The 24131-nt window shown below is 57.4% G+C and overlaps 7 protein-coding genes across 7 annotated transcripts; 3 read left to right on the top strand and 4 right to left on the bottom strand.

The window, feature by feature from the left end:
* Positions 1-1288: 1288 nt before the first annotated feature.
* On the bottom strand, positions 1289-2634 carry E0L32_005750 (uncharacterized protein; the record flags this gene model as incomplete). The annotated part of the gene is made up of 4 exons (XM_031140306.1): positions 1289-1978; positions 2063-2157; positions 2234-2367; positions 2531-2634. 4 exons carry the CDS (start codon positions 2632-2634, stop codon positions 1289-1291), a joined length of 1023 nt encoding a protein of 340 aa, XP_030995517.1.
* A 967-nt stretch (positions 2635-3601) lies between these two features.
* Positions 3602-5561, top strand: E0L32_005749 (uncharacterized protein; the record flags this gene model as incomplete). The annotated part of the gene is made up of 2 exons (XM_031140305.1): positions 3602-3981; positions 4046-5561. 2 exons carry the CDS (start codon positions 3602-3604, stop codon positions 5559-5561), a joined length of 1896 nt encoding a protein of 631 aa, XP_030995516.1.
* A 530-nt stretch (positions 5562-6091) lies between these two features.
* Positions 6092-7018, bottom strand: E0L32_005748 (uncharacterized protein; the record flags this gene model as incomplete). The annotated part of the gene is made up of 1 exon (XM_031140304.1): positions 6092-7018. The coding sequence occupies one exon, from the start codon at positions 7016-7018 to the stop codon at positions 6092-6094; it is 927 nt and encodes a 308-aa protein (XP_030995515.1).
* Positions 7019-8139: 1121 nt separating this feature from the next.
* On the bottom strand, positions 8140-9771 carry E0L32_005747 (uncharacterized protein; the record flags this gene model as incomplete). The annotated part of the gene is made up of 6 exons (XM_031140303.1): positions 8140-8758; positions 8813-8873; positions 8976-9083; positions 9191-9346; positions 9439-9457; positions 9754-9771. The coding sequence occupies 6 exons, from the start codon at positions 9769-9771 to the stop codon at positions 8140-8142; spliced, it is 981 nt and encodes a 326-aa protein (XP_030995514.1).
* A 2903-nt stretch (positions 9772-12674) lies between these two features.
* On the bottom strand, positions 12675-14215 carry E0L32_005746 (uncharacterized protein; the record flags this gene model as incomplete). Its single annotated transcript, XM_031140302.1, has 4 exons — positions 12675-12973; positions 13029-13595; positions 13690-13906; positions 14060-14215. 4 exons carry the CDS (start codon positions 14213-14215, stop codon positions 12675-12677), a joined length of 1239 nt encoding a protein of 412 aa, XP_030995513.1.
* Positions 14216-18850: 4635 nt separating this feature from the next.
* E0L32_005745 (uncharacterized protein) lies at positions 18851-21060 on the top strand (the record flags this gene model as incomplete). The annotated part of the gene is made up of 2 exons (XM_031140300.1): positions 18851-18898; positions 18955-21060. 2 exons carry the CDS (start codon positions 18851-18853, stop codon positions 21058-21060), a joined length of 2154 nt encoding a protein of 717 aa, XP_030995512.1.
* A 771-nt stretch (positions 21061-21831) lies between these two features.
* Positions 21832-23661, top strand: E0L32_005744 (uncharacterized protein; the record flags this gene model as incomplete). Its single annotated transcript, XM_031140299.1, has 1 exon — positions 21832-23661. The coding sequence occupies one exon, from the start codon at positions 21832-21834 to the stop codon at positions 23659-23661; it is 1830 nt and encodes a 609-aa protein (XP_030995511.1).
* Between the last annotated feature and the right edge of the window lie 470 nt (positions 23662-24131).

Raw genomic sequence — 24131 nt, 5'->3', positions numbered from 1 at the left:
GTCCGCGTCAAGGGCGAGTGCCAAACACCCGACACCCTCAGCCACCGCTGCTCCTTCACAACGCCCATCCGGGATGACAATAAGAAACACGAGGGCCCCTAATCGTGCAAAACAAGATTGACTGAACCCTTGACAGTCATCCCTGGAATAGGAAGAGATCCCGTAGTGCTAGGTTCTTCTCACCTTGCTGCTTCTTATCAGCTTGAAGAGCTGAAAATAGTAGTCCGTACAGCCTTCCACATCATCCCCACAGGTGTGGACTCCGTGATGGATCACGACTACGTCAGAAACCGGGGGCTGTTCTTCGCGTCCAAGGTCTCCAATCTCCACCGGAGAATAGGACGAGAACGCACAGCTGGTGGTTTCAGCGGGCTTCTGTCTGTCGGTTCCCATTGTTTCAGGAGCAACTGACCAGAGACATATCGAGAAAGGGATGATGAGCTTGGCGGCGGTCAGTTGCCCTTCACAGCCTCTCTCTTCTCGCTCTCTGTCCTCTCGCCTTTCGTGCAAACTGTGCCCGAGGCAATAGTGCATTTTCGTTCACAGGACGATGTACTTCGTACGCACGCACGCACGCACGCATGCCTTGCTTGCTATTAGGCCGTGGACATCCGTGGTCACGATCGTCCGGGCCCGTCTGGGCCTGGCTTTCGTGATCTCCTGTAGGTACACAACAAAAAAGCAGTGCAGGAGATGATCTGCCCTTCTTCCCGTTGCATGTGCAATGAAACAAAAGCCCGGCTCACAAACAAGGTGGACGGGCCTGCAGCGTGCTGACTCCTACCAGCACAGCATGTTTTTTTCTTGTGTTCACGAACCAGCTTAGCTGAGGCGTGATTGTGCGCCGATTCCTCACGGCTAGGTAGCAGATGTTTTCTCTCACGTACAACAACTCGGTCTCATCATCTTACGGGGGTCACAGGGCATCATCCGTGTGCACAGCTACATGCATGCGTTCACAATCCCAAGCTAACACGCCCGCGAGAGTCTTCAGCAGAAGTGTCATCCTGTCCTGCTGCCCAGGCTGATCCAGTTTGCGTCTATTGCATCACAGCGCCCCTAATTCTGGTATAACGAAATTCACAAGGAACTCAGACTCCTCCCGTCCAAGTGGCGTATGCGTGTATGTGTATATGTGTGCAACCCCAAGCGCCACCCAGGACGAACATCTAGAAAATGGGAATGTATGCAACTCAGACCCCGTGCAAGATATTTTCCTTTCTCTTCTTCTTTCTCTCTTCCTCTCCTCTCTCTCTCTCTCGTCCCTCCTCGCCTCGATCTCTAGTCTCTATATACCCCTGTTGAACACCACCATGCCGCCGTCGCCTCCCTTGCCGTGGAACTCCTCCTCGAGGCTGTCGGCGGCGATGCGCTGCCGCTGCGGGAACGCCGCCAGCGCCAGCGGCAGCACGGCGTAGCTCGTGGCCAGGATGAGGCCGAGGTTGAGCGGCAGCGTGAGGCGCGGGTTGCGGCGCAGCCACTCGGCGCGCTGCAGGCGCACGAGCACGAGCGGCGGGATGACCATGATGGGCGAGCTGTTGAGCACGCGCGACAGCGCCGTCTCGCCGACGGCCAGGGTGGCGGCCTTGCGGCTCCTGCCGAGGCTCGCGACGTCCGACTCGGCGCGGCCCTCGGCGGCGAGCCGGCGCTTGTCGGCCTCGGAGAGCACGGGGTAGACGTCGATGCCCGTGCGCATCTCCTCGCCGCGCATGAGGAAGACGTTGAGCGCGCCGGCCGAGGCGACGGCGGCGAAGGGCACGAGGCGGCCGAGGACGAGGCGGGTCGAGGGCGAGAGGCGGCGGAGGCGCGGGACGAGGCTGTTGAGGCCGACGGCGACGGAGCACGAGGCGCCGACGGCGAGGAAGTAGGACTGGGCGACCTTGCCCCAGGACAGCGGGGAGGACTTGTTGGCGTTGGCGTTGTTGATGGCGACGTTGAGGGACTGGTTGGCGACCTGCCAGAGGATGGTGCCGGTGGTCTAGGGAGGAGGGAGGGAGTGCATTGTTAGCCCATGTCTATGAAGCGCGTCTCATAATATGATGAAGAGAAAGGGGAGACCTACGCCGAGGCCTGGCGTCAGCATTCCTGCCGTGACGACCAGGTTGGACAGGACGAAGCAGGACATCCGGAAGGGCAGCAGGACGGGCTTGCCGGTATCTGCAGGCCCCGAGGTCAGTCATTCTGCGGAAAGACAGCAGGAGCATGTTCGCGTGTTCAAGAGCTCAGGCCGTACCCGGGTGCAGCGTCGCATCGACGACCTTCTTTGCCCTCCACAGCTCCGGGGTCATCTCCTTGACCTTGCCCTGCTTGTAAGCCTTGATGGCCTCCTTTGCCTGCTCGAGGCCCGTCTTGCCGACCAGCAACGTCCTGTAAGCGTCACATGATGGTCAGCATGCTGTTCTTGAACTGCGCCCTCCAATTGAGGTTTCCAACTCTCTCTCTCTCCCCAGAGTATCAATTCCCACATAGCGGGGGTTGGAGTTCCCCTGTCGCACATGCCACACAGAAGCTCGCAATGGGCAGGTCTCACCTCGGGTCTGTGATGCCTGCCGTATGCCTCACCCGGCCCCAGTAGGTGCTCAGGTCATACTGCGAGTCGGGGAGCTCGCGGTCTCCCGGTATGGAAGCAGACATGGTTGCCGCTGAGAGCCCGTCGGAGAGGAAAAGGACTGGCGATATGGGAGCAGGCGGAGAGGAGGTATGGCCGTTGCAGAGCCTCTTCGTACAGCAGGGAGGGGAGCCGAGGGAATATAACGGGGAGCTCCTCCTGGTCGGCAAACTCTACTGTACGACACCTCCTGCAGGTTCGCGGTCGGTCAACGGTGGCCCGGGGCAGGGAAGCTGTTGCGGCGAGCGGTGAAGTTATCTCTGGTTGGCCGGACTCGAGACTCGCGACTCGAAGGTGCAGGGCGGTTAGTCAAGGAAAGATTTCTGGGGCCGATCTCGGGTATCGAGGGTCTAAAAGCAGAGCACCCCTCGGGCTGGATTTGGTACCTTGAACTGCCAACAACATAAGGTAGATAGATCATATGGCTCAAGGCTATGAGTTGCAGCTAATTGAAGTGCACTTTGGACAAGCAACGTAGAAGCAGGCATAGCACAGTCTGGTTACTACCTACCTAAGGTAGGAATTCTATGGATATCAATTCTACAGCGCCCTGATTGCCCATCGTGTCGGGAGATCAATGCTGCCGGCCCTGCATTATCAGGTCTGCGGGGCACTCTAGCTCTGAGCTGGAGCGCTGGAGAAGTCCACGGGTGGTGCTGTTTTGCTTACATGATGCACTAAAACGAGAGCTCCATCGCATCAATGCGCCTCCTCCGAACCCGGGACGGAAGCACGCGTGCAGCATGACATTTTGTTGTCGCCAAGCAAAGACGAAGCCGTAGCTTCTCTGTGGTTTACATGGCAAACCATTGATCGGACCACAACCGCCCAGAGCTGTATCACGATGTGAACCCGGCTTTCCGCACAATAGCCAAGCCAAACAGTACCCTCTGCTCGAGTGATCGTCATACACTTGCTGGCTGTACGCGCAGGGCGCGTTCCCGCACTTACACACACACACGCACATACATACACACAACCGCAGGCACAACAATGGGCATCCTACGACACTTCCCCTTCTCCTCCTCCACCACCACCCTGCAGGCCCTGACATACCTGCTCGGCATCTCCCTCTTCTCCATCTCCTTCCTCGTCTTCCTCAACAGCAGCGTCTCCTTCGTCATCACCGACCTCATCGGCGAGAAGCATGGCGTCGGAGACATCGTCGGCACCCTCGGCTTCGTGGACGAGCTCGTCGCCCTCGTGGCCTGTCCCGTCTGGGGCCTCGTCTCCGACCGGCTGGGAGTCCGCCATGTAGCCGTCATCGGCTACTCCATCATTGCGCTGTCGCTGTTCGTCTTTGTCCAGGCGACCAATGTCTACCCGCAGCTCCTGCTGGCGAGGATACTCTTTGCCATTGGCGCCACTGCTACGTACGTGTTGAACCAGGCTCAAGATTGGTCGAGCAGTTGTACTAAAATCCCATGCTTCTTCCAGGGCGACTATGGTCACGGCCATCCTGCCGTCCCTGACAGACGACTCGCCCCCGCCGCCAGAGGCTCCAAGCAACCACCCCTTGAACAAGAGCCGCAACCCGAGATACAGCTTGGCCCTGTCCATGGAGTCACAGCTCACCATCACCCCCGAGCGCTACGCCAGAAGCCACTCCACGATCGGCACCTCCAACGGCGACGCGGCAGAGGCCGACGCCGGCTCGGGCAAGCCGTCCGCGCTCGCCGGTCTGGTCGGGCTCTTCACGGGCTGCGGCGCCCTGGTGGCCCTCATCCTGTTCCTGCCCCTGCCGGCGTCCTTCAGCCACATCGACGGCGTCACGCTGGGCCAGGCCGTCTCGTACGCCTTCTACGTCGTCGGCGTCGTCTCCCTGCTCGTCGCCGTCTTCGTCTTCTTCGGGCTGAGGAACCTCAGGGGCGAAGAGGGCAAGGGCTGGAGGCTGCTGCTGGGCATCCGCGCCCCCGAGTCCTCGGCTCCGGCGACGGACCGCCGCGCCAGCATCGGCGCTTCCTCTATCCGCGAAGACGCCCAGAAGGTACGCTATGTCCCGACTTGCATGCTTCCCTTCTATACACTATCGAAATCAGGCATGACTAACTTTCTCCCCCTCCCCTTGCGACAGAAGGTCGTCCCCTACTGGCACCTCCTGCGCGACTCGGTCCTTCTCGGCTTCTCCGACTCGCAGATCGGCCTCGGCTACCTGGGCGGCTTCGTCGCCCGCGCCTCCACCGTCGCCATCTCCCTCTTCGTCCCGCTCTTCGTCAACGCCTTCTTCATCCGCAACGGCTACTGCCAGGGCAGCCCCAACGACCCCTCCCCGGAGCTCAAGAAGGAGTGCCGCACCGCCTACGTCCTCGCCTCCGTCCTCACGGGCGTCGCCCAGCTCGCGGCCCTGCTCTGCGCCCCGCTCTTCGGCTACTTCTCGCGCCGCCGGGCCGCCGTCAACGTGCCGCTCGTCGTCTCGACGGCGCTCGGCATCGTCGGCTACGTCGCGTTCCCGAGGCTGCCGAGCCCGGAGTTCAGGGACGTCGACGGCCGCGGCGGCTCGCCCGCCGTGTTCCTGCTCGCCGTGCTCATCGGCGTCAGCCAGATCGGCGCCATCGTCTGCAGCCTCGGCTCCCTGGGCAAGGGCGTCCTGGCCGCCGACCTGCCCAAGGTCCGCCGGAGCCGGCGGGACCACCACCACGGCGAGGAGGCGGAGCGGCTGCTCGACGACGCCGACGGCGATGACCACCTTGTCGAGGACGATGACGACGATGACGATGAGCCCGGGGCGGTGGCCACGGCGTCCCGCGTGCGGCTCAAGGGCTCCATCGCCGGCGTGTACTCGTGGTGCGGCGGCGCGGCCATCCTGCTGCTGACCAAGCTGGGCGGGTACCTGTTCGACGCCGTGTCCACGGGCGCGCCGTTCTACATGATGGCCGTGTTCAACGGCGTGCTGCTCGTGGCTGCGCTGGGCGTGGATGCTTCGCGGGTGTTTCGGCGGGAGATGAGGAAGTGATTCGACCTGCTTACAAAGCCACAGATTCCTTTTTTTTTGTTTTTCACCCAGTATCTGGGTCTGGGCCAAAAAAGAATCGATAGATGAATAGGGGGACTCGGGCAACCTATTAACGTGGAGAGATGGCGATGGTGGGTTGGGTTTTATCTATAAAACGTTGGTTTGGGAGGTCATTTGTATGTCGGCGCGCGGAATCACTTTGTTACGAGTTTATGAAAGTACCTTGGAAGCGTTTGCTCGTTCGTCTATTCAGCCCCCTGGCTTGGTTTTCATACCACTGGTCTGTTTCCTGTGTATTTGACATACCCTACTCAGAAACGCAAAACGAGTGTATATCCCCCCCCCCCCCGCCCTTGTGCTCTTACTTCTATCCCCCTTTCCCCATCAGTGTCCGGCAAACTCGCACAGCTCAGCCAGCATCGACGGCTCGCTGTCCAAGCCCGGCGACAACCGACGAGGCTATGCCCGCTGGTATGGAATGTCTACGGCATCCTTGGCCCGTAATCGGCGTCGGCAGCGTGACAACCAGCTCAGGAACGTCGTCGGAAGTAGTAGCCGCCGGGACGAGAGCACTCACATGCAGAAGCAGAGCTAGTGTCGGTCTGTATGAGCGGGATGTCAGCAGTCTGGTCCGGCCGCGAGGCCAGATGGTCCGGCGGCGGCAAGACGCCCATCCCGGCGAACGACGTCAGAGGCTGGTGCGCCCCGTCCGCGTGCCCGCCGGCCTGCTCCAGTCTCAATCTAGGCCTATGGCTCAGGGAGAAGCACGAGGATGGTGTAGCTGGCCTCTCTTCTCCGCCGCCGTGGGCGCCCTTCTCCTCGCCGTTGTCGCCGGCCTGGCTGTCTGTGGCCTTGTCCTCCTTCTCCTCCTTCTCCTTATCCTCGTCCTCCTTCACCTTCTCCTTCTCCTTCTCCTCCTCCTTCTCCTCCTCCTTCTCCTCCTCCTCGTCGCTCACAGCGGCAGCACCCACAGCAGCGCCCTCCGCAACAGCAGCGTCCGGCTCCGGCACGCGCCAGTCCCGGCACGCGTCCACGAAGCGCGCCAGGTCCTCCCAGTCCACGTCCTCGAGCGGCGCGCCCGGCCCCGTCAGGTCGTTGGCCACGCACAGGTCCCGGATGAAGTCTACCAACGACATCTCGCCGAGGGGTGCGTCCGACGAGGCCGCATAGGCGGCGGCGGCGGCTGCCGACTGCTGCTGCTGCTGCTGCTCGTCGTGATCGTAGCCGCCGTCGTCGTAGTGGCCCGGCAGCATGTTCGGCGTGCCTTCGTCGCCGTCGCCGTCGTCTTCGTCCGGAAATTCACAGCGCCACCGGTCGTGTTCCTGGCGCGCCAGGTCGGCTCTCTGGCGCACCAGCGCGTCCAGGGCCTTGGTGCGCACCAGGGACGTGCACGGGATCCGGCCCAGAGTGAGAATGATGTCCAAGATGGGGGTGGGCCCCTGTGGGGGGGTAGTCATGGTGTTTTGTACCGTCCGAAAGCGATATAGTTTTTTTTGGGACGAGATAGCTGTTCTGTTCCGAGGTTGAAAATTCGTGACTCGGAAAGGGGGGTCGCTCAGGGGTAGGTAGGTAGGCAGATCAGCGAACTCCGTGGCAATAGCTAGACAGACAGAAGATAGAGAGAGAGAAAGGAAACTTAACGAGACAAAATAGCAATAATCAGGGACACGATCCGAAATTACTCCTTAAGTACCATTTCTTGGTGTGCACAATTTCTTTGTCTCAGCAGACATCAAGTGCCTTGTCTCAAGGGCAGGGCGAAGAACAATGTTGAACAAGTTCATTGAAACAAAGCAGTTGTGCTGTCTTTCTTTGAGACTCGCAACTTCGGGAGCCCAACAACACAATTCTTGTCTTACTGTGAAGTCGAGCTCCTTCGTCGTCTGTGTAATTGATATACACCGGTAATAATACAAGCCCAAGGTCTTCTCACTGCCATGGTTGCTTCTACAGACGAATGGCAGAAGGACTCCAAAGGAGAGGTAAACCAACTGGCAATACAGCTTCGTCTGTTCTGAAGAACAAGCATCAGCTCAACCGAGTCTCGCGAGAGCCTTACCTCAAGATCATACTTCACATAACAATCCCTAATGGAATGATGCAACCGAAGTCAACCTACCTCAAGGTCTCAGCTATCATGAGACAACAGCACACATCAAAGCACGTATTCAAGGAGGCACAAGAGACTTAGGTTTCTTTTCGTTGACATTAACAGAAAATACCAAGTATTTGTCAAAGTGTTGTTAAAAAAAGAGTTTTTCTTGCTCATGTTGCGCCCCATCCAGTCAAGGCCATCGGGTCCCGAGAACACTTTCCTCCTTGTCCCCCCGAGAAACAAACAACCAGTAACCGTTCAGAACTTTGGAAACAAGCCTTGCAACAATCCATGGTGCAAAATGTGGATTTTTTTTCACCGCCGTTTTTTGTGTTCAATGTAGTAGTGTGTCAAGAACCACCAGAGAGATTCCGTGTTCCTACTTCTTGTGTGGAGAGAGGACCCGTAGCAAATAGGGGCCGAGCCATGCTCGATGTCGACCCAGGGTCAAGTCAATCCTACGCCGGGAAAAGGTGGGCGAGCTTATTTGCCGCCAAGGCTGGGGAAGGCCTTCTCGTCGTTGGTGTTGAGGTTAGAGGCCTCACGACCGCCACGGCCGCCACCACGGGGGAAGTCGCCGCCACGAGGGGCGCCACGTCCGCCACGGGGACCGCCACGGGACGAGTCGCCACCACGGGGACCGCCACGGCCAGAGTCACCACGGCTGCCACCGCGGCCGCCACGGCCACCACGGGTGGGGCGCTCAGGCTCGACGTAGCGCTGGTCAATGTCGACGACCTGCTTGGTCTTGCGCTCGCGCTCGCGCTTGGTCTTGCCAGCAGAGGCAGAGATGAAGTCATCGTCCTCATCCTTGACGAGCTCCTTGGCGGTAGCCCACTGCTTGTTGTTCTTGGCACCCTCGTTGGCCTGGCGGACCTTGAGATCGCCCTCAAGAGCCAGCTTCTTCTCGGCCTGCTGGGCGAGGTAGTCGGCGTAGGAGATGTGCTTCTCCTCGGGCTCGGCAGGGGTCTCGTCGCCGGCCTCCTCAGTGGCGGCGTCCTTGCGCTCAGACTGGGCGATCTCCTCGCCGGCCTGCTCGTCCTTCAGCTCGGCATCGCCCTCGGTAGCACCCCAGCCCTGAGCGGCCTGCTTATCGGAACCACTGTGACGAGTCAGCACAGGTCATGAACGCATGGTGAGTACGCGGTAGACTTACCCGGTGGGAACGCTCTTGCTGTGGCGGTCATCACGCTCACGGGGGAAGCGGCCACCACGGCCTACATGCCTCGGAGTCAGTATTTGTATGAGGGATAATGAGATACATCACATGGCAAGGCTCAGGGCCAAGCATGCTCCATATATAGGGGACGGGAACATACCACCACGGACGCGAGCGTCGCGGCCACCGCGGGCCTGGCCACCGCGAGGAGCATCGTCAGTGGTCTTACCACGGTTGCGGTCGCTGCCGGCGTTGCGGTCGCGGAAAGCTAGACGATGGGGTCAGGAGGCGTTAGTTGAAAATGGCACGCGAGACGCATCAGCCGCATCGGGTTGATACGTCATAGGCAGAGCCCAGGGACGAGTAAAAGCATACCAGCCTCGTTGCCGCCGAAGCCACCACGGCGGCCCTGACCGGCGGGAGCCTTGGTCGCAGGAGCCTCGCCGTCCGCGTTGCGCTTAACAGTCCGGGTAGTGGTCTTGTCGACCGTCTTCACCGGGGGACGGGGCTGATCCGACTCGTCATCGTTGCCTATGAAATACACAGAACCGAGGTCAGTCCTCCCAATTCCCATCAAACTCGACAGCCTCGATTGGGTTGCAGGATTGGGTAGGGTTTCGTACCGAGCAGGTCATAGAGGTTCTGCGAAACAAATCATCATGGTCAGCTATCGAGTTCAATGCTAGCGCGCGGTGCTGGATGTGAATGGGAATTGCGTCTGATCATGCTTTGTATCTCCAGGAGCATCCATCCACTCGAACAGACAGCATCCCGGGAGATCAGATCAAGCGCTGTCGTGACGCTCCCACGGTAGCAAATTTCAGAGCTTCGCGAGAGAGCTGGTTGCGGGCAATTGCGCCAGCTGTTCCCGGGATGCAGGACGAAAAAAATAAAAAATAAAAGTTCCGGACAGGACCACCAGACGCAAAAGAACTCACCTTGGAGGCGACAGACATCTTGTCGCCTGGGCTGATACGCCTTTCAATAAAGGCGTTCTGTTTCGATGCGACAATAGAGTCGGGGTAGGCTTGGGGCGGATGTGGTTCCAGAGGGAAAGGGTGAGAAGAGAGAACAAGGTCGAGGCAAGGTCGAGGTCAAAGGAAAGGCCCTAGTAGGAACAATGTCCCCAATTGGTACTTCGTTGCTCGGCGATGCAGAAATTGTGTGGTGTCTGGTGGAGCTGGCCTTTTTGGTGCGTGCTTCCTGCTGTCCTTGCCTGCCTGAAATGCCTGGCCTGGGTACCTGACGGGGTACTTTGGCTCTGCTAAAAAGGTACTTGGCTCGCCAATTTACCCTGCGAAATGTCGTCGGGTTACCTGTCATGGGGTGGATCCAAGGGGGTCATGGGCCCTGAGGAGAAGGCCCTGTGAGACGCAGTAGAGCTGCTGTTGTCCACTGTGTCCAGGTGGTCACTCGCGCTGATCTGATGTGCCTTCCCCAAACTGCTCACATTTTCCCGACACACTGTTCGCAATTGCGTGATTGCCTCCCTTCTCGCACCGTGTCCCTGTCAAGTCCTGGTCTCTGATTGGCCCGCCTGGCCCTCTCCACACACGACAATTTGGATTTATGGTTCTCTCACCCAGCTTTTAATATTTTGTGTGCGCGCGCGTGTGTGTGGTATCCTAAGCTTTTTGGTGTCTCGACTTTAGGGCTCGGAACTCGTGGAGGAGAGATGGGGATTGTACCATCGATCTCGAATGAACCAATTCTTCAACGCCATCTACATATCTATACCCGTACTGCAGCTCCTATAGCGGTGAGCCCTTCTCCCCATTGACCTCGTGTGAACGGGATCAAGCCGCGGCCTGAAAAAAGGTTCTGCCCCTAAGAATGCGAAACCCCCCGGATACCGAGAGATTGACTTGCATTTGAAAAGTGGAAGGGCTGGGGCCTGTCTGAGTCTCCGCTATTGCGCCAAGCGAGACCTGGCTCGACTTTTGACTCGGCGCTATTTCACAGTGCGGCCATTGGAACCGGAGCTCCTCCAGACTCTGCCCTGCCGGCAAGGGGACATTGCGCACGCTACACATCAAGCTTCCGAAAGCGTCATCTAGCAACATGTACTTACGGAGTTGGTAGAGGTTGTGGTTGTCAGTATCTGCCGTAACCTTTTGGTTCCCAGCAGACTCAAAGCAAACTGCCCCTGAAATGACTTTGTCACGCTGTAAGCATGTTCTTGATGAAGGTATTCATGATTCGTGATATCAAGTCAGATCTGGAGCGACACCCGCAAGAGCTCCTCCAACTCGAGTACTAGATAGGCCGAGCTAATTGTCATTCCTTTTTTATTTATTTGTTTTTACACTACAGCTACTGGCTCAACGAACCGTTTGCACATATACCTAGTAGGCTCTCGGGTCCTGTTGACACCGCCGTCAACAAGTCCACGAGTTCTGTGTGCCCCCTTAAAACGCACTTACCTGGGTGGCCCTCTTTCCCAACACATCATATAAAGAAATACATCTCAGAGCCAAGAGGTTTGAGAAATCATACATGACCGAGTACATTGTGATTGCCGCAGCAACAACGGGGGGCGTCTCGCAAAAGCCAAGTTGGAAAAGGTAGCCAGTAGACAGATGAAACAGAAGACTATGAAAAGCAAGAAGACGGTTGGAACAAGCTAACAAAGATGTGAAACTACTGGCTTTCTTGTCTTTGAGAGAGAAATGAAGAGACGAGACATGTTGAGAAGGCCAGGGCTTGATACACAAGGCTTATTTATATATATGGAAAAAAAATCGAACGGGCACGGAAATAGACAATTGTGATCCATCGACGAAGAGAGAGGGTAGTCAAGGAAACGCAGAGTAAGAACGGTGCCTCTTCGTTGGCATGTTCGCTCACGGTGATGATAGGGAGTCCGGAGAGGGAGTACTGGGGGACTCAATGTCGAAGGAGATGACGGAGGACATCTTTGACCATGGAATCCCAGATATTGGATCGACTTGTTCGCATATAAGACGTAGCCGACTGTTTCGTGTAATCCCGGGTTTTGTTCAAAAAAAAAAAAGGTCCTGTCAAGCCGGAAACGCCATCGAGGTCGCCGTCAGAAACACGTGGAGATTGCCAAAAGAACATGTCATCCCTGTCACCAAAGAGACACAAGATAAATCCCGGCGTTCGGTCCGGAGCTGGTGTCGGCGGCCGATGAGAATTTGTTTTTCTGTTTTTGCTACAAAGCCATGAACTTTTGATGATCCAAAAACGCCTATAAAAGTGACCAAACGCGGACAGTAGTCCAGACTATGACCTTTGCCAAAACCAGGATGATGTGACAGGACAAGCCGAACGGGTGCCGTAGGGTGGTGGTCGCTGCTGAGGGAGGAGCTGTTCCTGGGTATCATCGTCCTGGAGTGGTTTCTGGTATGTTTTGTGTGTTGTCGTGCATCGGAGGGGCCGTCCAGATGGCGAGAGGATGTATATACTGAAAGAAGAATCGAAAAGAGAAGGGTCGAAAAAGCCGAGTGCACCTCCGTAAGTGCGCCACCATAACACACAAGTTCGCCATCCCGTCCCCTTCCATGCAAATGCTTTTTTGTTGGGTATCAAAAGAAGTTTTTTTTCCCCGCCGAAGTTTGAACTTTTGTTTGTCCCCTTTATGCTAACGATGTTTTCGAAGTGGAGGTCGTTTCTCATAAGCCGCTTAGATAAATGCCGGTTCCCCTTCTGAACGCCTGCTCTCGCCTAGCCTGGCTTGAGAGTGTAATTCCGAAGATGACTTCGTCAAATGGTATGCTTAGTCAAAAGGAACATGCCGAGGCCAAATCAATTGGCCTGGCCGAGGAAAGCAAGTACTGAAAGCCGCCGCTCTAGATTACGCGTAATAGTCGTAGATTAAGGTTGGGTGGAAGGGGGACTATCTCATGTTGCTGGTGTCGAAGGAGAACTGAGTGGGGAACGCCATGCTGGCACTCAACCCGAAAGGGTCCCAGTCGATGCCGGGGTCGAGGAGTTGTGTCATAGAGGGATAGTTGCCGTGAGGGGTGGGCGCCGAGGAGCCGTCGCCAGGGGGTGCAGTCGTTGCCGGGCTGGAAAGGGCAATCTGCTGAGCCTCTGCCGAGTAGGGTCCTCCGGGATAGGGACCGGGGCCTGAAGGGGTCTCGGCTTGGTCGACCTGGTCTTCCATCAAGTCGGCGGCGGCGTCGTATTCCTGTTCTGTACACAATTATCAATCCTAGGACTACAGAGTTCTATTAAAGCGTAAGGAGACGGGTCAACTTGCCGAGCTGCTCAATGTGGTTCTGGAATGCCGGAGTCGGATAGTAGGCGGCACTGTTCACGTTGGAAACGTTGGGAGAAGGGCGCATGTTGGCGGCCTGCTGCGCTGCTTGCATATGCGGCTGCATCTGTCGCGGAGCAGGCTGCTGCGGCATGCCGCCCATGTTGGCCATGTGGCCCGCCTGGTGAGGCTTCATCGGCGCGGTGGTCGGTGGCATCCCTGGCCGGATTGCAGCTGCCGATGTGGGATCCGAGCCGGATTGGGCGGGGGAAGCGCCGAAGACCGAGTTGGTGGCAGTCGGTGACGCGGAATGGGAAGAGGGCGTCGGGCGGTTCTTTGGCGAGGCCACGCCGGAGGCGGGATGCTGCAGGGGCGGAGGCAGCGCGCCCATCCCTGGCTCGACTTTTGGCGCGATGCTCGAGGCCGACCTGCGCGCATGGTGGCGGTTGAGGATCGCGCGGGGGATGGGAGGCGGCTGGACGAGGTTCTGTGGCATGTGAGTCGGGCCAAGATTTGGACTGCCAGTCTTGGCACGAAGCTCAGCTTGGACATCGATGCCTGCATGGCGTGAGATCGTTAGCATACCGTAGGTGTGAACTGTGGTGCTGCTTCGAGGACATATGGGGGTGCTGGTCCATGGCTGACTGCTTACCTTTCTCAAGTAAGATCCTCTCGAGAAGAGAGTTCTTATAGCGAAGCATCAGACATTCATCAGCAGCGTGGCGATGGGCAGCTTGGAGGTTATGGAGGTTCTGCTCGTGGACACGAATAGTCTCCTCAAGCTGCTTGATGTACTCCGTCCTTCTCTCGCGGAAGGCGGCCTGGGCTTGCCGATTGCGCTGCTTCCTCTCTTCAGAGGTCGCATAGATCTAAAGGGGCAAGATTAGAAGACATGTTCAACGGACGCCCAAGGAGATATCGCTCTTGGCATGAGCACTGGGTTGTCTTTGTATGGGGGGCTCCCTTCCACATGGGACTCCAGGAAGGCAGAGATGCAACAAGAACGAGATGTCAAGACTCACAGGCTTTCGTCCACCCTTGCGCTTGGGTTGCTGATTCTCCTGTGCTGCGTTGCCAGCAGCGTTGGAGTTGCTCGCAGGGCCAGGCTCACCCTCCGGGCTGGAGCCTACCGAGTCTTCAGAATCATCCTTGGTGGGATCCTTTTTGTCGATAGACATCTTGTCTGCCATTTCCCCGGGCGGGTCAGCAAGACGTTTGCCGTGGGCGGCAAGCGCCTTTACTTGTTCTAAAAAGAGCGAAGAGCCACCTTCGATGAGGTTGCTTGGTGATACAAAAAGTGGGACGAGAGAGCTTGTCAAGTCCTCTCAGGCCGGAAAGGGCGGGGCGCCAATTCCAGGCAGGTCTAGGCGTGTGAGGCCCGGGTCGGCGTGACGCGAGGCTGTGGACGAGTCGGCGACGACGACGACAACGGTGACGATAAAACGCCGAGTTGCGCCGCCAAACGCCTGGCTTGCTCCGTTGTTTTGCGCGAGCGAAGAGAAGCACGCGCCGGCCGGGTCTATCCGAGTCTCCTAGCAAGGAATGACAGCGGTTGCACGGTGATTATCGTAGCTCTTGTGAGGGGTACAAGCTTTTGCTGGCCTGCTGTCCCCAGAAAAAAAAACCTCCGGTAGAAGGAGAGCCGAAAATGGTTTCAAGGCCTTGGAGCGGCGCCAATCAGCGGATTCATGGAGAATCTGGGGGTCCCGGCAGGCTGGGCCTGTTGTGAATGGTCAATGGATGATGTTCCCCAGAGATAAGAGCCGAAGGAACTCGTGGAAGCGGGTTCCTGACTTTTCTGCAAAGAGGTTTTCGAATGTCAGAGATAAGGCAAAACGGTGGTGGTGGTAGGTTGTGTGTGTGTAAAAAAAAAGCAGAAGACTGCGTTGGTTTTATGTAATGCTAATAGGGTCGGGGGTGTGGACTTTGAGGGACTTCTGGGGGACTTGGGAAAATCAGCTCCAGCCCACTCAGTGTCTGCTTTCTCTCTCTCTCTCTTTTTCTTTCCTCCCCTCCTGCGCCGGCCAGACACACCATCCTGGGTCCATCCTGGCCAAGCTCCAAGTCAGTCCTAGAGACTTCCACGGAGGAGACACACACACACAGACAGCAGAGCACAGAGGGCGCGAGGGCGGCGGCGGCGGAGGTCAGCTGGCTGGCTGGGTGGATGGGGATGCAGCCAAAACCAAGCCAACCCCTCCCCGGGAGCAATGGACGGATCTCGTCCACCTTTTTTCCTCTTCTCGCTCTCTACTCGACGCTCTTGGCCTTCTCCTCTCCACTTGGTGGGTCGATGGATCTCTTGTCCAAAGTGCACAATACTGCTAGCGTCCCTTGAGGAGAACACCTCGAGACAAACGTTCACGACTCGCTGGTCGTGGTGGGACGCGACGCATACACGAGTTGCTCCCTCTGTCTGCCTAAGCCTGAACCACGGAGGCATGTCACTGCCAGGCGCCACCAACTTTGCCCACACACTCACCTGCAAATTCTTTGCTGGCGGGCTCGCCGGTTGGTGGACTTTGCTGCAGCAGATCTCCTGTGTACTGCACGTACTTGGAGGTGGACGGGACGTGGACAAAAAGCCTTTGCCTGGCCGATGATCGCTTGCATCTTTGAAGAAATCCTTTTGAGATCCCACTCTCCTGCTGCCAATGGGCCTGCCTGTTAGCTGCAGGGCCATGGCTGCGCTAGTCGGCCGGTAGAATGCTTCGCGAACCTGGAGAACGTAAAAGGAGATCACCACCACCATCATCGTACATGTCCCGGGCCTGTACGTATACGGCATACCGAGGGAGGCCGGCCTAGTGACCAGTTGGTCCTGCGACCGAAATGGTACCAATTTCTGGCAGAACCCCATCCTGCCCGTGAGAGAAATCCCCCAAATGTCGACATGGCTTTGCTCGAAACTGCCCAGGGTACGCGTGGGGGTTGTTCATACGATTGCCCGCGCTCAAAAACCCTGGCACATACTTTGTAGTCAAGCCATGGACCTCGCTGCTTCCAAGATGTTATCTTTCCAACTCTCATCCCCAAGAATCATTATGACTCCTGCCACAGGTCACCGGGCAGGCCCATTAAGTTTTGGTGTCTTCAACAAGCCAAGCCCTTTTGATCAAAAAAGACTGGGCAGCCTATTCTTTACTCCGCTCGCAAGGTGGGCCCGAAGTCGGCGGCCCCATCGCCCAAGCGAGCAGCAGAAACAGTCAGACAGTCCGAGAGAGCAGAGAGGGGAAGAAAGGCGAGAGGGAGGTCCGGAGGAATTGCCTCGATCCATTATATTGCTCCATCCGCTCGTCACATCTGCACATAAGCGACATCCACGGCAAGAGTTCGTCCTCGCAGTGGTTGGAAGTTCGATGCATTGGCCTGGTTTGAGGTTGGCGTTCCCGGCTCGAGATGGACATGGAAAGAGAATTGATTGCATGCAGTGTGGGGAAGTAGGTTACACGGCAGGCCTGGAAAACAGGCGGCCATCCACTGGAAACGAGAGCGAGATCGGGTGAGGTGAGTGAGACCAGAGATGCATGTCCCATGTCCGAGGTTGTTTGGTTGGGTGGCCTGAGGAGGAGAAAGAGGAGGACGACAAAATTGCTTGATCACCTGAGAGCACCAGCCAGGGACCAGGGGGTTCGTTCGTTCGCCCGTTCGTTCGCCAAGTGCAGCCCTGACGAGTCCAGTGCAGGGCAGTCCTGAAAAAGCTGCCCCCTTCCTCAAGTCCTTCCTCCCGCCAGTGCCGCCCCTGTCCCAAGCCCAAAAGTCTTGGCAAAGCACCTTCTCATCTCAGATGACCCCTCTTTTGATGTGGCCAAACCGTGGAGCTGAGCTCCAAATGGCTGGCATTGCATGATGGCTTCTGTCGCTGTCGCTCGCGTAAATGAGTTCCACGACGGCCGGCGGCAGTTAACTTGTTAATTCAAGATGTATCCATGGATGTCTTTTGTCGAGGCGAACCTCGTGGATGCCCGGCAATCCCGTCCATTCCTCCCTGTCCTGATATCGACCTCATATGCCTCCAGGACCGGGTTCATGACACAGTACAAGGCGCGTTTCAGAGAGAGGCAAAGCATCCACGTTCCCACTGGGTCTTTGTCAGAGAACCTCGAGGTGGGCGCGCCGCCGGCGGTCCTTCGCGCTGCTCTTCCTCCATGCTCGAGGAGAACCGATAGAACGAGTGCGATATGTAGCTTTCGCTGATCGATGCTGGCATTCGGCCCCAAGCATTACAAAGCTTCGCCACGCTGCTTGAACCACTCTCAACGGCACGCTATTCTTCAGCAGACGAACGTCGTCGCGAGCGAGATCTGCACTCCGGACAGTGACGCCCGACCCTGCTCATGACGGACAGCCCCGAGCTGGCGAGACTTGAAGAGAGCAGGGGGTTTTCTGAAGCGATAAGACACACTTCTCTGGGTGGATGTGAGGCTTTGGCCGCGCTGCTCTCGACCCCCACGGTCCATCAGGCTTTCAGTCGAACTGATAAACATCGGAGTCTCCGAGAAGCTTGTCGGTTCAGCGCGAGCTGGTCAGGACTTTTGTGCTTGCCCGTCCTGTGAATACCCGCATGAACGAGAGGCGGCTTCGATCCTCGCCACGACATCTAGACGGGAGGACTTTGTTGCTACCTAGCCTAGTTCAAGCTTGATGACGACCTTTCCTGTGACGGTAGGTACTACGATTCTGTGTATCAGATGGACAAGAGAGATGTCCATTGCCCTTTTTATCTTGGATGGACGAAATGCTATATGACTCTGAGCCCTTAAAGCAGATCGAAAATCCAAGTGGCCTCACGAAGCTGCAGTAGGTATGTTATCTGCACGCAGTTTTCTCGAGGAGCACGACCACAGTTGCATCGTCTTCGCACTTCCATTGCCATTTGCAGGTAGGATAACTACTGAAATTGGAGAGCTAGTTTATATGCATACATTGCCCACGCACAGCGTCATTGCACATGCTCTTTTGCCCTTCTCCGAATATCGGTGATGCCCTCCAGAGTGAACGGCCAGAAGGACATGAGATCGGCTTTTCCAATTTTCGGTGGCCATGACCCAAGGCGACAGCAGCTTATGCAAGTGGCTTGAGCTATGCCATCATTCGCATGCTGGTGGCGGGCTGGAAATCCGCATCTCCTCGGAGGCGGTCCCCGTGCATGCTTACCCAACGTAGCCAATCATCACGGTTCTTGAGACTTACAGACAGGTTTCCTGATGGCGATAAATACCTACCTAGTTGAGCCAATTGGCTCTGCCATCCCCAGACGGATCTGCTGTCAGGGTATTCAATCTGGAAGAAGGGGTCTTTCGTCATGTCAGCCGTGGTTACTGGGTTGACTGGATAATCAGCGCACATCATCAACTGATAAAAAGTCATTGTCACTGTGATGCAATCCAATTCAATGCTCCAACTGTCGGTTCAGGGTTCGGGGTCCTTTGCAGTGGACGAATTCAGTGGGGCGGGTCCAGACTGACAGCATCAGCCCACTAAAAACGTTGCGCGATCGCCCGGCTGGCCGCCTCGGGGCCACACGAGCACCTGATTGGTCTCGCGACCCAAAAGTAAACAAAGCGGCCCCCCCTCGACCATGCCCTTATGTGCTTATTTACTTTCCAGCATTGGGACAAACACCCGACTCCTGGCGCGTATCTTCCCCAGGCATTGACATCATTGCCATCGAGTCTCATTCCAGCTAAATTTACTGCTTGCCTGCCATCGCCATTGCGGCCACTCTTATCCATTTGACTACAGGCAGGCCTTGTAACCTCTCTCACATCCGAACGAAACTGCTACGCGAATCCAAAGCAAAACCAGACGCGATGTCGCCTCCGCGACGTCGTTCCGCCCGTTTGGCGAGCGTCCAAAAGGTACGTTTGCTTCCGGCTTGCCTCCCCTCTCCAAACTAACACGGCCTTCTCTCTAGACGCCAAAGGCATCAACGCCTCAGCCGAACCTCGCCTCTCTCGATGAGCAGCCCGAGACTGCGGAGCGTGATGGCTCCTCTGCGAAGGAAAATGGAGCGCCCTCTTCACCGCCTCCACGCACACCAGCCAAATCGACTCCGCCAAAGCCTCCAATGTCCGAGATGCATCCCAGCAAAGTCCACCCGTCCATGACCTCGGCTCCCTCCTCCGCACTGCGTCTCGGCTTCAGCGACATCCGCCCTGCTGCGGGCCCAGCAGGCCGCGACCAGCCGTCGGGCGCCGCGCAGGACACGCCGTCAAAGACCAAACTCCCTTCATCGCCCTTCTCCTTCCGTTTCTCTCGGGCCAATGCCGACATGGGCCTCAGTGGAAACGCGCAGCGCATGATGGAGGAGCTGCGCGAGGAGGCCCTCAAGATCAAGGCCGATCTCATTGCCAAGCGGGAGCAGGAGAAACTCGAAGAGGAACAGGTCAAGGGCCGGAAGATTGCCCACCCCAAGGGCAAGGCTGGCCGGTACTCTGCCGTGCACATGGCCGAGTTCAAGAAGATGGACTCGATCGAGAACCACCCTTCGGCGTTTCGAGCACAGGCCGGCAGATTCACCCCTCTTACCAAGGGTGTTAAGCGCACTCAGTCCAGGGCCAACCTCGACGAGCCCGACACCCCTCGGAACAAGGCCAAGCAGGCTGCCGCAACCCCTGCTAAGCGGCCCAACCCATTGTTCAACCGAGGATGCGTCTCGACATCTCGAAAGCCCGTATCTAAAGCTCCCGAAGAGCCCATCTCTGCCGTCAAGCGTATGAAACAGCACATCGGTAACGACGTCTCCAGCAGCAGGCCTGTTTCTCGCGACGGCAGCTTCCTCCCTCGACCAACGACTGCTACTGGCTCAAAAGAATTCGGTGGCATTCCACGCTCGCAGACGCTGGAGTCTCTGATGACCCCGACCAAGTCTTCGGTGGCTCGCTCCCAGAGCACCAAGACCCCGACCAAGTCCGGCATCCCAATCACACCATCCATGAGCAGCTTCAGCAGCCTGAAGCGGTCAGCGACCACAAACAGCATTCAGAAGGCGGAGGAGGAAGTTGATACCGCGTCCACTACCTTGAAGAGCCCAGGCCGTCTTGATAGAGTCAAGTCGATCCTTCGTGGCCGCAAGATTGCTCCTATGAAATCCAAGAGTGCACTTCCCCTGCCCGCCGGCCCCATCTCAAAGACCCCCATGCCGCCGAGGGTCAATAAGGCACTTCCATCTGTTCCTCTGACTACTCCAGGCCGCAAGCTCGTCAAGCGCGTCGACTTCACGCCCGACACTAAGCGAGCTGCTATTCTCCAAAATTCCCCGTCTCCCGTCAAATCAACAATTCAGCACTCTCCATCGCCCATCAAGGCTGCAATCCCCAAGTCGAGGTTCACGTTTGGTACTGCCAAGGTTGAATACCCTACCCTGGACGCAGTCCTGCGCCAGAGCGAGGAGCCTGCGGAGGAGGAGGATAAGGACGTTGTCTACCCTGACTTGAGCGCTCATCGGCCCCTTCCCGTGCCTCCGAAGCAGAAATCGGCCCCAGAGCCCACTGTTCCCGGCACATTCACCTTCCGGAGCGACCATACCATCGACTTTGGTGACACCTCACCGTCGGGCTTCGGAGCTTCTCCTGGACAGTCGAGTGTCCGTCACGTCCGCCCGTCCATCATGCCGACGATGGGCATGCCCGGAAGCTTCCCGCTGTCTGTCTCGAGCGTCGGATCCAACAAGGAGAACAAGCCTCCCGTCCCGTCGATCCCGGCCGCGCCGCACGGACTGCCCAACAAGAAGCGCCACCGGGCTGCCGAGGATGACGACGACGAAGAGGGACCGGAGGCGGACGAGCGGGCCGCCAAGAAGCGCCGGGCGGACCCGGTTCCGGAAGGCGAGGCTCTGCTGGCGCCGCGGCTCATGGCGCAGAACAGGGGCAGCCCGCAGAGGAAGATTCTTGGTAGTGCCAAGAAGCCGTCGCAGATTCCTGGCTTCGCCGAGTCCCGGACCCCGAGCCCGGTCAAGAAGAAGGCGGTGCTGAGCCTGAGCCGGCTGAACATGCTCGCGCGTCCGAAGATGAGGAAGTGAGCTCTGCTGGTTGCTTGTAGTGTTTGCTGCAGGGTGGAGAGCGGTACCTATACTTGTTAAGGTGCCTGTCATTTTGAGAGCGTGGATTCCTTTATGATGGATCATGATATCTCACTGATGATGATGCCTCTTTATGTCAACATTCAAGAGGCGTTTGTTTACCCGGACTTGTCTCTGTTGATTTATCTTTTTTTTCTCTTTCCTTTTCAACCTCTGTATATCATTCGATGCAGTGGTTAGTCATCTGTCTCTGTATCATTGCATCTGGGTTTCAGGTCACAAGGGTAATGGTGTACTGGATTCGGGATCCTGGGGAAACAAAATTGGGGCGTACGTTAATTGTTTTTTTTTTTCGGGTTCATGATGACATTCAGGGACTGCGGACGGTATTTTAGTCTGAGTATCAAGAAATTCAATGAGTTCAACATTATGGAGATTACTTGAGGAGACTATCCAGAGTCGATGACGAAGCGCGACATGAAGGAACGTGCTTGCCGCTGTGGTGTGTCGAGATATTCGCTATGGTATTGGAAGGTATGTCTTCTATTTGGGCAGGAAGGCACATCCCTCCCTGCCGCCGTGTAAGTTGACCGAGGAGTCTGGACATTGTGAGTCCGCCTACATGTATTCTATGCTTTGATGATTTATACGTTCCCTAGACTCCCGAATACCTCCAAACAGAGATTCTATCTATCTATGCAGAAGTATCTTTTAAACCGCCCTCCGCTTGTCATCAAAAGTACTCAACCCGACCCAACCATCCCCTGATCGATGCACAAGCCGTCCACCTCCAAGCTGCCAAAACCAGAGAGAAGCATCACAAATGACACCGCAACTTCCGTACCTACAGCAACACCCTATACCTCCCGCCGCGCCAGAGCCGTTGCTCCCGCGAAGCCACCGCCACCCACTGCTCTCCTCCCACCGCGGAAGCCCGATCAGACGCCTGCCGAGCCTACAGCAGCAGCAGCAGCAGCAGCAGCGGGCGCCAAGGATGATGATGGTGATGATGATGAGGGCACCACGGCGCCCCCCCGGGTACCGTTTGTCTGCACCTTCTGCCACCGCGTCTCGGCCGACAGGCCGCACGCGCTCGGCCGCTCGGCGCGCCTGGCCTGCGGGCCCTGCCGCGACGCCGTGCTGGACCTGGCCATCTGCTGGGTGTGCGGGGAGGTCGTGTACCGCGGGTCCGAGTGCGTGAGCCTCGGGTGGTGCTTCTGGCACGCCGCGTGCTACGGGTGCCTGTTCTGCGGGGCGAAGAGGGTCGTCCGCGGGGCGAGCGTGGGGGAGGTGTACCGCCGCCGTCGTCCCCGGTCGGGTGTGCAGGGTGACGAGGATGAGGGGGCCGGTGGTGGCGGTAAGAGGAGGGAAGTTGGGGAGGTGCCGCTTTGCGGGTACTGTGCTGCTGGGGTCGAGGAGCAAGGGCTGGATGGGGACGGGGTGGTGAGGAAGGGGTTGGAGAGGGTTGATGCGGCTGATGGGGGACTGAGTCGGATGCGGTGGGAGGTGCTGGAGAAGGAGAAGGGGAGGGGGAAGAAGGACGAGAGGGAAAAGAAGAATGAGAGCGAAAAGAAGACTGAGACGAGAATGCCAGTGGGTAAGGCGAGGAGCAAAGAGGTTGGCAACGGGAGGCAGAGGACTGGTCGGGTGATCGAGGAGCGTCTACGGCGGTTTCAGGCGGACGGAGCAAGCAGTGGTGTTCCGGCGGTGCGAGCACGGGACCAGCCCGGGTGCCCGGTGCCCCTGGCGTCTACGATATATGTCTCCCTACATGATCCGCTTGGGCAACCTGCTTTCAAGCCAGGTTTGGCGAAGCCTGTGCCCAGGTGGATGCAGTATCTGCCCAGCAATAGGGGCCTCCGGACGATTGGAGGACAGCCAGCATCGCCGTCCGTGCTAGACAGGCATTTCCCTCGACACCCTCGTCCGGATGCTAGTATGAGCTATCCCTCCTTTGCAGGGCATCAGGGATCGTCTCCAGACTCACGAGGCCAAGTGCAGGCCAGCGCAGCGTTCCTAAGCCCGACTGAAGCCGATACATATAAGTCTTTCATACTCGGCCGCAGAAGTCCCTTGATCAGAGAGGAGCCTTTGGTGCGCCCTTCGTCACGACAAGGCGTGCGTACTTTCGTGGAGGACGAAGGCTCTGCGGTAACACCGTCGGCATATGCTACGCCGCCAGAGTATCCAGGGTCACAGCTGTCCGGGGGGGAGGAGGATGGGATTTCCCAGAAGCACACGTCTGAGGAAGAGACCAGAACAAAGAGGCAGCCTACTCATTCTAGGCTTCAACAGCCAAGGGAGGCCGGGAAAGGCAACCCCTTACCGCGTGTCATTTCAGCGAGAGCAACCAAGGTTTATCGAGGGACCAGAGAACTGGAACCGCTTGGTGGTCCAAAGACGGAGATTCCACCTGAATCAAATGACAGAATCATGCCGAGTGAACTTAGGGGACAAAGGAGGATGGCCTCACCCAGTCACTCGTCAGAATTTCTTGATCGGTATGGTACGAGACGCCCAGCTCTCCCGCGGACAGTCCGACCAGCAGGCGTACAGATGAGGCAGAATAAGATTAAAGACAACTCTGCTTCTCAGTACTGACCCATGAAGGACCGATGATAGGCTGGAGTATGAGATGAGGGTGGTGTGTGAGAAGGCTGTTGGAAAAAACCGCTTTCCCGCTTCCCCGCTCCCCTGCAGGGTCTTGCTTCCCGTGAGAAAAGACCGGTACCTTTAGCATCAATACATGTACGCATAATTAGAAGAGCAACCCTATTGTGGCATATAGGTAGTATTTTTTGCTCAGGTCAGAGGTCGAGGGCGAGGGCGTGGTCGTCTGGTCCTCTCGATCTTGCCTCTTTGGGGTCTTGTAAGTCGTACCCCATAGAGCACAGTCGGGCTGTGAGTGGATAGTGCAGGCAGGCAGGCAGGCTAGAGCAACCTTGGACCTTTTGGAGGAACAATGGAGCTCCCCCACTACTGGCGCGACCGACACCATCTCTGAAGCTTTGGCACTGCCATAAAGAACATCAACCGCCCTCTTGCCTTCCACCCCTCCGTTCTCGACATCC

This window comes from Thyridium curvatum (genome assembly GCF_004353045.1).
Source record: "Thyridium curvatum strain D216 chromosome Unknown NODE_31_length_406039_cov_82.875441, whole genome shotgun sequence".
In the NCBI taxonomy this organism is placed as follows: Eukaryota; Fungi; Ascomycota; class Sordariomycetes; order Thyridiales; family Thyridiaceae; genus Thyridium; species Thyridium curvatum.
Note: the sequence above shows the minus strand (reverse complement) of the source record. Positions and strands in the feature narration are given on the sequence as shown.